Raw genomic sequence first — 17,599 nt, 5'->3', positions numbered from 1 at the left:
TCTTAAATAATAATGTTCCTGGGTAACTCATCTTTAAGAACGACTTCATTTTGGAGAAACGTACTGTAAGAATAATATGTGGCGTTCACTCACCCACGATCACCTTATAGACATCTGTTTAGAGAGCTGGGCGTTTTGACTACTGCTTCACAATACATTTACGTCCTCATGAACTTCTTTGTAAATAATCCAATGCAGTTGAAAAGGAACAACGATTTACGTAATTGCAATAACAGCAGAAAAAATGACATTCATTACTTTATATTAACCCTAGGGCGCCTAAGCCTTTTTTTCTAACTTGGATGCCTAAGGGGGGGGGGGGGGGTTCGACAAGCCCACAGGTATTAAATAAGTTTACTGACGAAAAATTACAACTTTCAAAATGGTTTATGTATTTTAACTAAGGCATCGGTTTATAAATGTTGTTTGTTGTTATAAATATTGGATTGAGTCAATAAAAAATTGACATATTACAATACAAAATGCAGATGCGTTCATATACAATAGACTACTCTGAGTCCTCAACTTCAAGGCAAGAGACACACTTCACAATTTTTTCTATATGTGCGTTACACACATGTTTATGACACTGTCCACAATACTGTTTTGGTTTACTTAGATTGTTGTACTTCTGCTTCTTTGTTTTAGCTTTTCTTACACAAATACGGCACCGACCTTTCCCTGCAGGAGGCTGACGTGCTTCTGTTGTCACTTCTATGATTTTCTTTTGTAGAATAGTCTCCATTGATTGAACAATTTGGTTAGATAACCCTCTTGCATTGGCACTTCTTTCTTCTCCCTGCAATTTCACTAGTTCCATTCCAGCTTGCAGAAGATAAAGTTTCCGTTTGTTGTGTTTCTTTTTATTCCATCTTGGATGTTGCTGGATGAATATGGTAGTTGCATAGATAGCACAAATGCCGATGAGAGAGTAAAATACAGATAGAGGCCATCTATTTGTTCCCCTCTTGCAGGTGTACATACGCGCCATTTGATCAATGGTATCAAGTCCACCTTTAGTGGAATTATAATAAGAATTTATCTCCATTTTATTCTTCTCTCCTTCAACAGTGCCTTTATCTTGGTGCATTGTTGACAACATCAGTAAGTTTTTACTTGGTTTCGTTTTTGCTGTGTAGGACACCAAAGTTAGTGGAGGCCTACGTGTTGGGAACTGCACTAACTCACTGCATGTTTACAAGATAAATAACAGCTGATTGACATCAACAATCACTTCCTCTGAAAGTAAACCGATTGTTGTGAATATCAAGAATACCAACTAACAAGAAACTAACTTGCATTGTTGTAGAGATGAGAAATACGAAATCCTACTAAGGAAAATTTTCTATAGCATGGAAGCCTAAGGGGGGGGGGGGGGTGGTTGTTGGACCTGAAGTGTTGGCAGAAGAGCCAACACCGTGTTGCTAGAGGAGGCCGAAATGCACGCTTTTAAGCTCACGCAGGCAGGCGCGAGGTTAGGTCGTAGCAAATGACGTAGCTGAAGGCTATGCTAACTATTGTCTCGGCAAATGAGAGCGTATTTGTCAGTGTAGCATCGCTAGCAAAGTCGGCTATACAACTGGGGCGAGTGCTAGGACGGCTCTCTAGACCTGCCGTGTGGCGGCGCTCGGTCTGTAATCACTGACAGTGGCGACACGCGGGTCCGACGTATACTAACGGACCGCGGCCGATTTAAAGGCTACCACCTAGCAAGTGTGGTGTCTGGCGGTGACACCACAGGACCCATAACAAGTTTTTTTATTTTTTCTTTCAAAGCAGGAATTTTCTGTAAAATATATTGACACTAACGTCTCGTAAAATAGCCAACAAACAATAACTCATAGGGAATATGTAGTATGAAAGTTACTTGGGCACAAGCAGGGGACATAAAAAAATTGTGCGTTCAACGAACCCCTGCCCCCCCCCCCCCCCCCTTAGGCGTCCTAGGCTTAAGGGGTGCCAAATGCTGCATCAAAAATTTTTTGTTCACTTACCCAGCGATATAAAATGTCTGGCAGCGAAGTAAAATTTGAAAACAAGCTGAAATACAGGGTGTCTCACTAAAGACGCCCGGGAGAGGTCCGCGAGTCGCGCGGCGCGGTTACCGGCCATCGCCACCGCATCCGCCGGCCACCGCCGCGCCCGACTCTCGGACACTAAACTGCCGGTAATCGGCTGCGCGCGCACTTCCCCTCAGCTGCCATCTGATAAACTTAAGCTTACCTTTACTTACAGTAGGTGCTCAAAATGATGTCTCTCTGTGGTAAGAGCAGCCTGACATCTCTTCAATACATTAGGAATCATGTATTCAGTGAATTCACTGAAATATGTAACGTATTACTAACCCAGGGCATTTTTTCAGAGAACTTTAACCATGCCATTGTTAAGTCCCTCTATAAGCAAGGTTATAGGAGAGACATCAATAACAACTGGCCTGTTACACTACTAACATATTTCAACATATCCCACCAGTGAATTCGAAAGTAAAATTCTATGTACCGACTTGACAGAAAATCCTAGGAAGTTCTGGTCTTACGTTAAATCAGCAAGTGGATCGAAACAGTATATCCAGACATTCTGGGATGATAATGACATTGAAACAGATGATGACACGCGTAAAGTTGAAATACTAAACACATTTTTCCAAAGCTGTTTCACAGAGGAACGCCACACTGCAGTTCCTTCTCTAAATCCTCGCACGAACGAAAAAATCGCTGACATCGAAATAACTGTCCGAGAAATAGAGAAGCAACTGAAATCACTCAACAGAGGAAAGTTCACTGGACCTGACGGGATACCAATTCGATTCTACACAGAGTACGGGAAAGAACTTGCCCCCCTTCTAACAGCCGTGTACCGCAAGTCTCTACAGGAACGGAAGGTTCCAAATGATTGGAAAAGAGCACAGGTAGTTCCAGCTTTCACAAAGGGTCATCGAGCAGATGCGCAAAACTATAGGCCTATATCTCTGACATGGATCTGTTGTAGAATTTTAGAACATGTTTTTTGCTCGCGTATCATGTCATACCTGGAAACCCAGAATCTACTCTGTAGGAATCAACATGGATTCCGGAAACAGCGATCGTGTGAGACGCAACTCGCTCTATTTGTTCATGAGACCCAGAAAATATTAGATACAGGCTTTCAGGTAGATGCCATTTTCCTTGACTTCCGGAAGGCGTTCGATACAGTTCCGCACCGTCGCCCGATAAAGTAAGAGCCTAAGGAATATCAGACCCACTGTGTGGTTGGATTGAAGAGTTTTTAGCAAACAGAACACAGAATGTTTTTCTCAATGGAGAGACGTCTGCAGATGTTAAAGTAACCTCTGGCGTGCCACAGGAGAGTGTTATGGCACCATTGCTTTTCACAATATATATAAATGACCTAGTAGATAGTGTCGGAAGTTCCATGCGGCTTTTCGTGGAAGATGATGTAGTATACAGAGAAGTTACAGCATTAGAAAATTGCACCGAAATGCAGGAAGATCTGCAGTGGATAGGCACTTGGTGCAGGGAATGGCAACTGACCCTTAACATAGACAAATGTAATGTATTGCGAATACATAGAAAGACGGATCCTTTATTTTATGATTACATGATAGCGGAACAAACACTGGTAGCAGTTACTACTGTAAAATATCTGAGAGTATACGTACAGAACGATTTGAAGTGGAATGATCATATAAAATTAATTGTTGATAAGGCGGGTGCCAGGTTGAGGTTCATTGGGAGAATCCTTAGAAAATGTAGTCCATCAACAAAGGAGGTAGCTTACAAAACACTCGTTCGACCTATACTTGAGTGATGCTCATCAGTGTGGGATCCGTACCAGGTCGGGTTGACAGCGGAGATAGAGAAGATCCAAAGAAGAGAGGCGCGTTTCGTCACAGGGTTATTTGGTAACCGTGGTGGTGGTTAGTGTTTAACGTCCCGTCGACAAAGAGGTCATTAGAGACGGAGCGCAAGCTCGGGTTAGGGAAGGATTGGGAAGGAAATCGGCCGTGCCCTTTCAAAGGAACCATCCCGGCATTTGCCTGAAACGATTTAGGGAAATCACGGAAAACCTAAATCAGGATGGCTGGAGACGGGATTGAACCGTCGTCCTCCCGAATGCGAGTCCAGTGTGCTAACCACTGCGCCACCTCGCTCGGTATTTGGTAACCGTGATAGCGTTACGGAGATGTTTAACAAACTCAAGTGGCAGACTCTTCAAGAGAGGCGCTCTGCATCGCGGTGTAGCTTGCTGTCCAGGTTTCGAGAGGGTGCGTTTCTGGATGAGGTATCGAATATATTGCCTCCCCCTACTTATACCTCCCGTGGAGATCACGAATGTAAAATTAGAGAGATTCGAGTGCGCACGGAGACTTTCCGGCAGTCGGTCTTCCCGCGAACCATACGCGACTGGAGCAGGAAAGGGAGGTAATGACAGTGGCACGAAAAGTGCCCTCCGCCACACACCGTTGGGTGGATTGCGGAGTATGAATGTAGAATGTAGAAACATTCGGCGAATTTCGGTTGCCGAAATGTGGGAACTGACTAGCCGAACCCTGCCTTCCACCTCTTCGAGCGTATGGCGATTGGTTGCATACACCTTGTCTTTTAACATTCCCCGAACATAAAAATCCCACGTATTAAGATCTGGAGAACTAGGAGACCAGTCAACTAGCCTGTCATCAAAAACACCTTGTATTGCTGTCATGGATGCATTGGCGATGTGTGGTCTTTCACTGTCCTGCGTGAAATAACCGTACATATTTTCGTTAGGTGTAGAAAAACGATGCAGTTTGTTCACACACGTGCCAGAACATATTGTTTGGTGGAAAAAGATTGGCCCAATAATTAGTCTTGCACTAACTGCACAACAATCCTGTTTTCACATAATGCAGAGGTTGTTGTTGTAATTCATGAGGATATTCGGAGCTCTAATGTCGATTGTTCTGAGACTTTAAGTATACTGACAAATGCAGCCATGCTTCACCAGAACAAAAAGCATCTCAGGATCAACTTCATCATCATGTACAGACTGTAACAGCCAGTTGCTATAACGACATCGAGCGACAGTATCTGAGTTCCTCAGTTGATGCGCTACCGTTATTTTGTATGGTTTCAGTCTCTGCTCTGTGAGCAGATGCTCTTGACACACTAGTCTGAAGTGCCAAACGGCGCAGAGATTTTCTCGGACTTCTTTCCAAGGCCTCCCCTATCTCGTCTAATTTATTTTCGGTTGAAACACTAAGTTCTCTAGGTCCTCGCTGTGTAACACAAATTCAGTCTGAAATTTCTTCACTCATCTGCATATCATCGAATCATTGGAAACATGTACAACGGGAAATTTTCATATGAATTCAAACCGACATTCCAGATACCATTCTGCTTTTGCATTGTTCAGCACCAGAAATACCCGTTGATTCTTAGTGTATACTATACCGAATGGAAACTCAATAGGAAACTCAAAACAAAATACCCGAACACTCGGTCGCATAGTATAGAAGAAATGCCTACTGTGTTTCTCTCAGGACCGGGCCCAACGATATACGGGCAGGAAAAGCCTCGGATTCGGCGCAGTTGCAATAATGACGTCCAGCAACAATATTTGAAGCGATTAAACTTGACAAAAAAGCAAAAGAAAACACCGGTACACTCAGTAGCACAGTGTAGGAGGCACGCCCGACGTACTGGTGTCGGAGAACTGCAGACCCAGCGGCCACAACCGGCAACCGCACCGCGCGACACGCGGACCCCTGCCGAGCGCCTTCGTAAGCCATCCTGCAGTTTCTCCTTGACAACTACTCCTACTCCGTAGCCGAATTTTTATTATTATAATGTTTAAAATGTAGTGGGAAGGAAATGCTAACGTACGTAAGTACATAGAAAAGCATGTAAATGTTCAGCATGTAGCAATATTTGCAAATTAATTTGTGATGTGAATGTAAAATGTCTCCTTCCATATCATCACGATTTACCGTGCAAATGATCCCTGGAACATGAAACTAACTAACGAACTTCAGTATGAACTTCGCTTATAACCTCCCCCTCACATATCGACCTTAATGTCAGTGAAAAATTGAACCGCGTGTACCTAATGGAAATTTGGGAAAAGCAATCGTCACCGAAGTTAATCTGTCGGTAAAGAGGGAGGAAAAGGTTACATCTCAATGGAAGGAAAAATGCAAATGAAACTGGTGGAAATCAATTTCGAAAAAGGGTAAAGTTAATAAAGAAACTACATGTGCGGTCGTTACGTTAACAATTAACTGGCGTTAATTAGATATTTGAGATTTGGGGAAAATTTCGGTCGCCAGTCCTATGGACAATTACTATAAAAACTGAAAATGAAAGATTAATGCACATATAATTAGCATTAGAAGCGTGGCAACTGAAGGTTGACACGTGTTGTGTGAAAACTGAATGTTTGTCATAAGTAATAAATTTCGCTACATTCTGACCTAATTTAGCAAAAGAATTAATAAAACCGGAAAATTGAAAGGTAATTTAGTGACTGAAATTAATAGTGAGCTTTGTTTCTGAAGCACTACGAAATTCAATAAAATAAGGTTTGTCTTGGGCTACCTCAACAATCATTTCAAAAGCTACTTGAATCTACGCAATTTAGGATTAAGATATTTAACTTTGAGCTTGAATTTAATGATTCTGAACAATTAACAATAGTAAAATTTAGTACGTACCAAGCTGAGCTGTAGTCACAGGTAAGCTAAAATATGGTAACCTAACTCGCACTCATAATTTGTGCTTGTATAATCTAAATATTGTAGCCAGCTATGAATACTTTAACTGAACTTTGAAATTAAAGCAGTGAAATGGAATAATATTACTTTAATGCTGGCGTTTGAATTTCAACGACACTCGGGTTCATTTCGGAAAAGGAAGGGACCCTGTTTGGTAATGCAATTGGGACAATGAGCATCAAAGGTTCATGCTAAGTTGCTGTAATTTTGTGATGCAGCAATTTTAAAAGCTGTGGTCTGCCATACAGTTCTAAAACTTTACGTGCTTCCAGTCTTCCTTGTTGGTTGATTTAAGGTTTGCAGTCGTCGGTCGAGCAGGTGACGACAGTCACTCATTGTCGGCCGTCGCTGCTGCAGAAGCTGGATGTTGGCTCGCCTTCTTCTCGACACGGTCACCAGGCGAAACGGGCTCTTGATGTGCGCCAGCTAATGCTTCCCGTCCCCGACACCGTGTCAGAAACTATCATAGCAATTCGAGCGCAATTGCATGCTGCCAAACCCCGAAAGCGCGGCAACTCGCGGGAGCGTCACACAACGCACCCGCTCCACCGCCCTACCCCAGTCACACTCTCCCTGCCCGCTCTCCACGCGGCAGAGTTAACAATACCAAAGATCCTAAGCACTTTGGTTCGCCACACGACCTATCGATGTAATCGTTCGATAACATAGAGTTCCCTGGGCCAGACCCAGCATAAAAATACAAATAATATTCACAAAACAAACCAATTATACATCGACATAAATGCATATATATATATATATATATATATATATATATACAAATAGTAAAACAATTACAATATATAAAGACACAGAAATGTCACATCTTCGAGTAACAAAATAAGGAAAAATCTATAGTACAATAGATGGAAATAGGAGGATATGCATTTTCGGCGTTACAAGTTTCATTGAGTAGTGTAGACTCTGTTTGAAGAAACACTTTCAACATGTTAAGTGATTATTTTTTAAGCACACTAGCTCTTCAAGCCAACATGGCAAACATGTCACCAACGAAAAATTTCTAAGAAAAACTATCTAGCAGATGAAAGCAGCGTGCACACATCTGGATCACATGACATTTATTTAATAAATAATGCTCATTTTTCTGAATGAAAGAACGGCTCTATCCCCATCAACATTTGCGTCAAAAGCATTTCGAGTAACATTATTGTTGGCTGAAGACCAAATTCAGACGTAAAGAAGACGACAACAATTTTATCTAGATTCCCTCACAGACTGCTAGCTATTTCGGCTTGCAATTACTATTGATACCTATGTAATCGAACTGTGTTCGCAAGAAAATAATGTGGATGACATTTAACTGCTGTACTTATCCCCCAAACGGAACGGCCTTGCCGCAGTGGCTACACCGGTTCTCGTGAGATCACCGAAGTTAAGCGCTGACGGGCGTGGTCGGCAATTGGATGACTGACCATCCAGGCCGCCATGCGCTGTCGCCATTTTTGGGGTGCACTCAGCCTCGTGATGCCAATTGAGGAGCTACTCGACCGAATAGTAGCGGTTTCGGTGAAGAATACCATCATACCGACCGGGAGAGAGGTGTGATGACCCCACGCCCCTCCTATCCGCATCCTCCACTGAGGATGACACGGCGATCGGATGGTCCCGGTAGGCCACTCGTGGCCTGAAGACGGAGTGCTTTACTTATCCCCCAAAATATAAAACTATAAGAATAGTTACATGAAAAATCTTATTCAGCTGCTTTTTGTGTGTGAAGGCTTTTTCTGGCATTGAAAGACGCCTGTGATGAATATTCATGAAATAGTTAACGATTTCTTACCTTTATCTTAAATAAGTCCTCCTTGATATAACTGTAGTATTTTATCTCGAATGAAAAACAGCCCACAGTTGTACTAAATTATGTTTATTTTAAACCCTGACCATGGTTTCTACTATAATAATATAGCCATCTTTAGAAGTCATACACACTAATAAATGAAAAATGTCAGCCCAGCGGCTGCGTCAATACCAATAAAATAACTTCAACACACATAAGCCTGTTTCGAACATAAGTAAAATTACATATGGCACCGTATGCCCTCTGCCCCTACCTCTGTTATTTTATTGGTCTTGACGCAGTCGCTGGGCTAAGACATTTCTCATTTATAAGTGTGTATGATTTCTGAAGAAGGCTATATTGTTTTAGCAGAAAACATGATCAAGGTTAAAAATAAACATAATTTAGTGCAACTGTGGCCTGTTTGTCATTCGAGACAATTTCGTAACGGTTGCTGTTGTCGCTGCTATGATGAAAGTACACCACTGGCCATTAAAATTGCTACACCAAGAAGAAATGCAGATGATAAACGGGTATTCATTGGACAGATATATTATACTAGAACTGACATGTGATTACATTTTCACGCAAGTTGGGTGCATACATCCTGAAAAATCAGTACCCACAGCAACCGCCTCTGGCCGTAATAACGGCCTTGATACGCCTGGGCATTGAGCCAAACAGAGCTTGGATGGCGTGTACAGGTAAAGCTGCCCATGTAGCTTCAACACGATACCACAGTTCATCAAGAGGATTGACTGGCGTATTGTGACGAGCCAGTTGCTCGGCCGCCGTTAACCAGACGTTCTCAGTTGGTGAGAGATCTGGAGAATGTGCTGGTCAGGGCAGCAGTCGAACATTTTCTGTATCCAGAAAGGCCCGTACAGGACCTGCAACATGCGGTCGTGCATTATCCTGCTGAAATGTAGGGTTTCGCAGGGATCGAATGAAGGCTAGAGCCACGGGTCGTTACACATCTGAAATGTAACGTCTACTGTTCACAGTGCCGTCAATGCGAACAAGAGATGACCGAGACGTGTAACCAATGGCACCCCATACCATCACGCCGGGCGATACGCCAGTATGGCGAAGACGAATACGCGCTTCCAATGTGCGTTCACCGCGATGTCGCCAAACACGGATGCCACCATCTTGATGCTGTAAACAGAACCTGGATTCATCCGAAAAAATGACGTTTTGCCACTTGTGCACCCAGGTTCGTCGTTGAGTACACCATCGCAGGCGCTCCTGTCCGTGATGCAGCGTCAAGGGTAACCGCAGCCATGGTCTCCGAGCTGATAGTCCATGCTGCTGCAAACGCCGTCGAACTGTTCGTGCAGATGGTTGTTGTCTTGCAAACGTCCCCATCTGTTGACTCAGGGATCGAGACGTGGCTGCACGATCCGTTACACCCATGCGGATAAGATGCCTGTCATCTCGACTCCTAGTGATAAGAGGCCGTTGGGATCCAGCACGGCGTTCCGTATTACCCTCCTGAACCCACCGACTCCATATTCTGCTAACAGTCATTGGATATCGACGAACGCGCGCAGCAAAGTCGCGATAAGATAAGCCGCAATCGCGATAGACTACAATCCGACCATTATCAAAGTCGGAAACGTGATGGTACGCATTTCTCCTCCTCACACGAGGCATCACAACAACGTTTCATCAGGCGACGCTGGTTAACTGCTGTTTGTGTATGGGAAATCGGTTGGAAACGTTCTTCATGTCAGCACGTTGTAGGTGTCGCCATCGGCGCTAACGTAGTGTGAATGCTCTGAAAAGCTTTTTGCATATCACAGCATCTTCTACCTGTCGGTAAATTTCACGTCTGTAGCACGTCATCTTCGTGGTGTAGCAGTTTTAATGGTCAGTAGTGTAGATAATGGTAGAAAATTCCTTTCATTCACGTGTACCGTCTGTCTTGCAGTTTTTGAGAAATTTTAGTTTACATTACTTTATTACTGTGTTATTATTTGACGTCTATTCGCATCCTGTTTTCCACTTTATTTTGTGCATCTTCTAATCCTCACATCACTCTTTCGAGCTCGCTGAGATTCAGAACAGAAAATTTTCCATAGTGGGTGAGAAGATTAGGTTGGAGGTCAAACACACACTGACACTCATATTAGGCGCCTTTAGTATGTAGCCTTAAAAATGAAGCGTGAATCAGTTAACGTCCGTACTTACCAAATGTTAAGTTGAAATGTTCTTGCTTTCAGTGTTAAATTCTGGGACAAGCAGTGTGAGTGCTAACGTATCATCAGAGCTGCTTCATTGCGGAGCAGACTATTGTCCAGGAAGTGGCGAAACTGAAACCAATCCAAATCTGGCACGTCCAGATGAAGACAAAATCAGTATTATAATGTATATATACATCGGCTGTATAGTTCTCGCAGCGCTGATTATTCTCCTTGGAATTGATCAACATGAGAGGTATGTAACATCAACTGGCACTCAGAAATTCAACACGCAGGTCCGAACACTGTTTACAGCCTTTGTAGAGCAATATGCTTGTTGTAGCCTTGTTTCATCAACAAAGGAAATAAAATTTTATAATTCGTCTTTTTTAACAATCAAGTGTGATATAACATCTGTAACTACAAAAATATGCAACGTACTATTAAATTTTACCATGGATCTTATAAGCAATTAACTGTATTATATTCGCAATAGTTATGTTTTCTTGTCCCTATTTAAGATAATTTTGGTATGGTGTCACTAACTAAAATATTTTTGTCTCAGATGACAATTATTTCAAAGTACTGTAAAACGGGTAAGTTAGATTTTGAGGCGTCATTCATTAGTTCATTTGTTATATTTCTAATGTTGATGAAAATACTCGATGTGTTAAGTTATTCGTTTCTCAAAAATACTTATTTAGTTTGATATCAGCCTCAGCTGATTTATCCTCCAGAGATTTTTTATGATCTTTTACAGGTACGAGCAGAAAAGCGTTTGGTCTCAGGTGACAGCAACCTTGAGACTTCATGTTGATCGGAAGATGCTTCTGATTTTACCTATCTCCCTATGGCTTGGAATTGATTATGCTTTTGTTGAAGCTGAGTATTCTGCAGTAAGTGTCATAATTTCAGTATTTTATACTTCATACTTTTTTAATTGTTGATATCTTATATAAATCTTCAGATGAAATTGGTATCTCGTGTATTTTTGTTTAAAACAAGTCCGTTTTTAAATACCTTAAACTGAAAAATATCGTGATTTTAAGTTGTATAAATTCGCTTCAGCAAGGAGGAAGAGGGATGTTATCGCTTGATTTATTTAAGAAATCCACTCTGACGGTTGAATAATGATGGGAGATCTTTCATTTTTTTCTTCTGGTGATAAAGATGTGGTTTTAATTAAGAGTCGCTTGTACAAACTCGCTGCCATAGTCTCAGTGGCTAGGTAGGCATTGTGTTTAATTGTAGGCATCGATTTCAGAGCTGATTCAGGCCGTGCAAAATCTCGCAGTGCATACAACCTCTCGTATTAAAGAAAAAAAGGGCATTCAATTTCACGTCCTGCAGTGCTAAAGTAGTATCTACCTAATTTTCCTAAATCACTCGAGGTGAATACAGAGAAGTCCAATTGCTTTTTCCATTCTTGGGTAATTTATCTGATTCTCAGTCTCTAATAAACTCGACTTCGAGAAGATGCTATACTCGAACTTTCATTCCTTCATTGCTAATTCAGGTTCGTCCTGCTTTTTATCAAGAGTGATACTAAAATACTTTTTTTCCATGACTTTCACAAAATGTCGATTCCTCAGTCTTTGCTGAACAACTCTGTTCTCCTCACACTCAACGAATATCACATCCTAAGAAACAAGAAGGGTTTTCTTCTACATTTACATACATACATACTCCGCTAGCCACCAATCGGTGATCGGTGTGTGGCGGAGGGCATTCGCGCCAAAGTCCTATTTCCCCCCCCTCCACCTGTTCCACTCGCGGATCGCGCGAGGGAAAAACGACTGTCTGAACGTCTCAGTACGAGCTCTATTGTTCCTCATCTTTGAATGGTGATCATTGCGCGATTTGAAGGTTGGTGGTAATAATATATGCTCTACATCCTCGGCGATGATCGGATTTCGGAATTTAGTGAGCAGCCCTTTGTTTGTGTTATAAGTTTTAATTTTCATTTATAATAGACAAAACTCTATTCTTTTCCGATTATCTTTTACTACGCTTCATTGATCGTCGAGTGTCATCAAACGTTTGGTAATACTTTTACTCACCGCCATAAGCAATTACTCTGATACTTGGCAGGGAGAATGCGGTCAAAATCAACAGTGGTCTGTGTTGGGTATTGGTGTTCTCTTCTGTGAGCGCAAAGGTGAAAAAAATTCTAAATAATTTCAGAGGCAGAAACAGCGAGCCAATGTGTATCGCCCACCGTTGCCAGCTTTTAGGAGAGATAACAGATAGGTCACGTGCCGAATGACGGAGGCAGAGCGCAAGCAAATTATCTGCCTAGCAATTGAATTAAGTTAATGGAAATGAGTGGAATCAGGGTAGATGGAATCAATGAAATGTACCGATGACAGGTAAATACGTTCAGAAACGGCGGACACGTAATGTAATTAATTTCTGAACAGATAACATTTGAAGAGTGGAAATGGAAAACATCCTCGTGATATTTTTTTTTTTTTACATATCGCGTTTTCAGAGCTATCACGTTCTCCGAACTCTGCCACATGTCCCTAGATTTAATGCATATGTCAAACCAGGGAAAAATACTTTCAAAAAAACAAAATGGTTCAAATGTCTCTGAGCACTATGGGACTTAACGTCTTAGGTCATCAGTCCCCTAGAACTTAGAACTACTTAAACCTAACTGACCTAAGGACATCACACACATCCATGCCCGAGGCAGGATTCGAACCTGCGACCGTAGCAGTCGCGCGGTTCCGGACTGAGCGCCTAGAACCGCTAGAACACCGCGGCCAGCAATACTTTCAACATGCGTCAGTAGGTGATGCACGCTCTTTGTATCAAGTAGTGCTTTTCTTTGGAATTCCAAAATTTAAAAGATATGAGAAGTGGTTTTTGTTGACTACTAGTTAAAAACTTATTACTGTATTTCTGTACTTCTATTATGAAAAATAAAAGGAAGTGCCTCAGAATTAGTGGCATTTGTAAAAAAAAAAAAAAAAAAACCCATTCTTCCTGCTATTTTGTCGAAAACTGACATTTTTGAGACTGATGCTGTGTACAAAGTACAAAGTGATTCGTGCAAAGAAGAAAACAATAATTAGTCACTGTTTTAACGCTATTTATTTAAACAAATAGCGCTGTTACCTGTTTAGAAACGACAGGTTCATCTTCAGACGGCTGTTCACACTTATATTACACTTGTTTACATTAGTTGTTGGCGAAAAAGGCAACGATTAAAGTAAACAACACCGGACTATATAAATGTGAACAGTCGTCTGAAGAATGACCTGACGGTTTGGATCCGGTAATAGCACTATTTATGTAAATAAATAGCATTGTTAACAGCGGCTTGTTGCAGTTCCCTTCTTCCCAGCTATCAACTTGTAAAAAATTTCTTATTGGCACTCAGTAACACTGTTTCTTGGTATGTCAAATAGAATGTTCTTAATAAAGCATTTATATTCTAATTTTTGTAATTATTTTTTGTGGTAATTCAGCGAAAAACATAAATCTGTGTTATCAGACTATCTTCCAAATTTTTGGATACAAATCAGTTGTACAGAGATACACTGTTTCTTCATTCACCTGACTAATGTCAGATTTGGCATTTCCACTCTTCATTTAATATCACTGAGTTGGACTGTCTTCATCCTCATTGATTCCACACACCTCAGTACAGCGAGCGTAATTCATCTGATATACGTCCCTGTGGCAGGGTACCCACGGTTTTCCAGCAGATCTGTTCCCAATGTCTGCAAGTGGTACGTTCTCCACATACACCATGTGAGGATTTCTGATTGTACTGTTCGGAAATAATAGGAGAAAACATCAGTGACACTAACAATTTGTGTCAGGCCTAGAGCCATACCCAGATGGGCTAATAGTTTAGGTGACTGCTACCGATAAGTGGAGATCCAGGTTTGAATCCCTGCCTGGCAAAAATTATCATTTGTGACGTCATATTTTTATGTGTCTCTTTGCCATACTACATCATGCACCCACTTAGTTAGGTGTATACTACTGTGCCAGCCCTTCGGAACACCTGACTCAACGTAAATCTACTAATGCGGGCCTCTAAAACACAAACAGGACGCACAGTACCTCTGCAAACACTCGATAGTCGCACTCCTGTAGATTGCTTCTGTTCAGATTAGAGTACAGTGTTTCCATTAACAATGTCATGTAGCAGTTCCAGGAGACATTAATGTGAATAACATAGAAAAGTGTGCCTTTTTTGCAGGACTCCAGTTCTGATGAATAAATACAGGATTAGCTTGGAAAATAAATAACAGCTAGTTCAGCATCTCCCACGACTTTACTTGAACTGCCTATCCTTTATGTTTAAAATCACACAAAATCTAAAGATTCATTGGGCCGACAATTCTAGAATAACAGATGAATTTGACAAAAGACTGCTACACCCAACAGCGAACGAACGACATAAGAAAAATCCCTGTAAGCCTCTCATTATTGTTAAGAAAGTTATGCGTTTTACTAGGTGATATTGTCAAGTTCAAGTTGAAGGATTTTCTAGGTGCAGGATTACCTACCACAGGATTATTTAACTGCTGGTGTTGCTATAGTAAGCTACTCAAACGAAATTTCTTGCAATTACGACTTGAGATTGTTACCTTGTCTAGTCATCCTGATTTGTATTTTCCTCGAGTTTTCCGAGTAATCTAAAGTGAAATCAGGGATGATTCATAGTGGATGTACGTAGCACAATTCTTGCTATTATTATTATTATTTTATTACTACTATTTATGCGGTTATTGTTGTTCATACAACATGGTAGTCATCCAAATCAGAGTCTTAGTTCTGAAAACGTTCTTATATGTTGTTAATGATCACTTGATGCCATTTGCTTCCAGTTCAGTCGTTATTTCTATGATACGTACTATCGGCAATTTCTCGTCGCAGAACTACGGCGATATTTCAGTTTTAGCACGTCCTCTTCCATTCGGTGTAGATGTCAAAAAAAAAAAAAAAAAAAAAAAAAAGAAAAAAAAAAGAGTAAACTTCTCATTGCCATTTCCTTCATTATTTCATACTGTATAGACAGGACGTTTCATAATACCTCTTACAGGCTTCTAGAGCATGTAGAGGGGACTTAGTAGTCAGGTTTTGATAAGGAACTCATGTCCGGGGATATACCGTTTGAATGTAAATGAGTTTGAAGATCGTATCACTTTTAAATCTCCCGCTTCGCTGTACGACACAGCGGAGGCAACGAGCTCTGCCCTGGGTGCCCTATAGGAGCGTGGACAATATTTCGAGGAGTCGTCTCGTTATGTCCGACGAGACGGACATCCTCTTCGAAGTGGAGACTGCGGCTCGTCCGTGGAGCACCACAGTCAACCGTCCTGGTTGCAAATGCGCCACTTGCTCGGAACGGTTGTTGTCGTCGTCGCACGAACATGGTATATGACGTCATTTTTTCAACAGGGAGTGACGATGGTGCCCTCTTCACAGTTTGTGTGCGAGAGATTTAATAGTAATCTAACCTTTGAACTTATTTTACTAGCAAACTTTACATTTCCAGATATGAGTTCCTTACCAAAGCCTTGTCTGCTAAATCCGTTCTAAAACCACTAGAAGCCTGCAATACCAATTGTGAAACGCACTGTATACAACTCCTTATTGCGTCTTATTATTTCATCCTGTTTTGTTTGTATTGCGCCCATTAATTTTCTAACTATCCGTCTTTAGAGTATCTCTGGTCCGTCCAGCTTGTAGTTCAGTGTTCAGCATTCACCAGCATACAAACATTCTGGATTGAACATCATAGTTTCGTATTTATAGAGATACCCTCCCTGTAAATTTTTTAGTTAACCGTATGCTATCCAGATTTTGTAACTGTTACGTCCACTCTAGAGCACTCTAATTCATTATTTTTCCTCCAAGATATTTAAATATACTAGCTCTTTCTGTCTCACTTAAAAATTTGTCATGAATTTAGTTTTCTTCATTTGAAATTCTGAGACAGGTTCCTCGAATTTTCGCTAAAAGATATACTTGAGGTATTGGTACCGTTAGATTCGCTGAAAGTACTGCAGAGACGGCTACAGATGATAAAAAGTTGAGCGTGATTTCATTTGATTTACTCCGTAGAATATTTGTTTCAATTCTATAATTTTTGATTTCCAAATTCCGGACCCTTACACTTTTTTCTAAAACACACTTAAACAGTAAAGATTATAATCGATCCCCTTGTCTTTTTATTTTTAATGGAACAGATATTTCGCCCTTAACTTATATTGCATTTGTTAATGCAGCACGCGTTATTTTTCTAATTAAATTTAGTCTCCGAATTCGCTATTGGCGTGTCACGCATATACCAGTTTGGGCAATGTATAATTGTGAAGTAATAATAGGCAGAGAACTGGGTATAGTTGCAGTCAGTCGGCAAATTCAGAGTTCTTCCGAAGCTTCCAATAACATATCGAGTAATATAAGGTGGAAGTTATTCGCTGAGAAGTTGAATTAATTCCTTTTATTTTTCTGTTTCCATTTGATTACATTTTGAATTGTTTTACTTCTACATCAGCATTAAAAACAATTGCTGGTAATGTAATTTATATACAGGGTGTCCCACAAATGTTGCGACAAGCTTCTAGGGGTGGTTGGGCGCATTATAAGAATTGAGAATTGTGGTAAACGACGTCGTACTCCGCACCTAGGAGCATTTCATGCAAAACATTGTAAAAAAATTAGTATTTGGTATTTTCTGTACTGTGAGACCCTATAGAACATATTTGCAGGGTAATAATGTATTTACATATTTTGTAACATGAAATAAAACAAAATTATAGTATTTACACTAGATTTTTTATTTCTTAGCTGCAATACTATATATTATTCAGACGATATCTACAAGTCTTGTTCATCTGA

General features: G+C 41.0%; 1 protein-coding gene across 3 annotated transcripts in view; it reads left to right on the top strand.

Annotated features, from left to right (window-relative positions):
* The window catches only part of LOC124722858 (UNC93-like protein), a 409,177-nt gene that overhangs the window by 308,680 nt on the left and 82,898 nt on the right, over positions 1 to 17,599 (top strand). For all 3 annotated transcript variants that reach the window (XM_047247985.1, XM_047247984.1, XM_047247983.1), the window contains 2 exons: positions 10,772 to 10,985; positions 11,490 to 11,625. In XM_047247985.1, the coding sequence (XP_047103941.1) occupies positions 10,772 to 10,985; positions 11,490 to 11,625 (350 nt within the window). The remainder of the gene's footprint in view (positions 1 to 10,771; positions 10,986 to 11,489; positions 11,626 to 17,599) is intronic.

This window comes from Schistocerca piceifrons, chromosome X, assembly GCF_021461385.2.
Source record: "Schistocerca piceifrons isolate TAMUIC-IGC-003096 chromosome X, iqSchPice1.1, whole genome shotgun sequence".
Taxonomy (NCBI): domain Eukaryota; kingdom Metazoa; phylum Arthropoda; class Insecta; order Orthoptera; family Acrididae; genus Schistocerca; species Schistocerca piceifrons.
The sequence above is the reverse complement of the archived record's forward strand: the minus strand, read 5'-3'. Positions and strand labels throughout refer to the sequence as shown.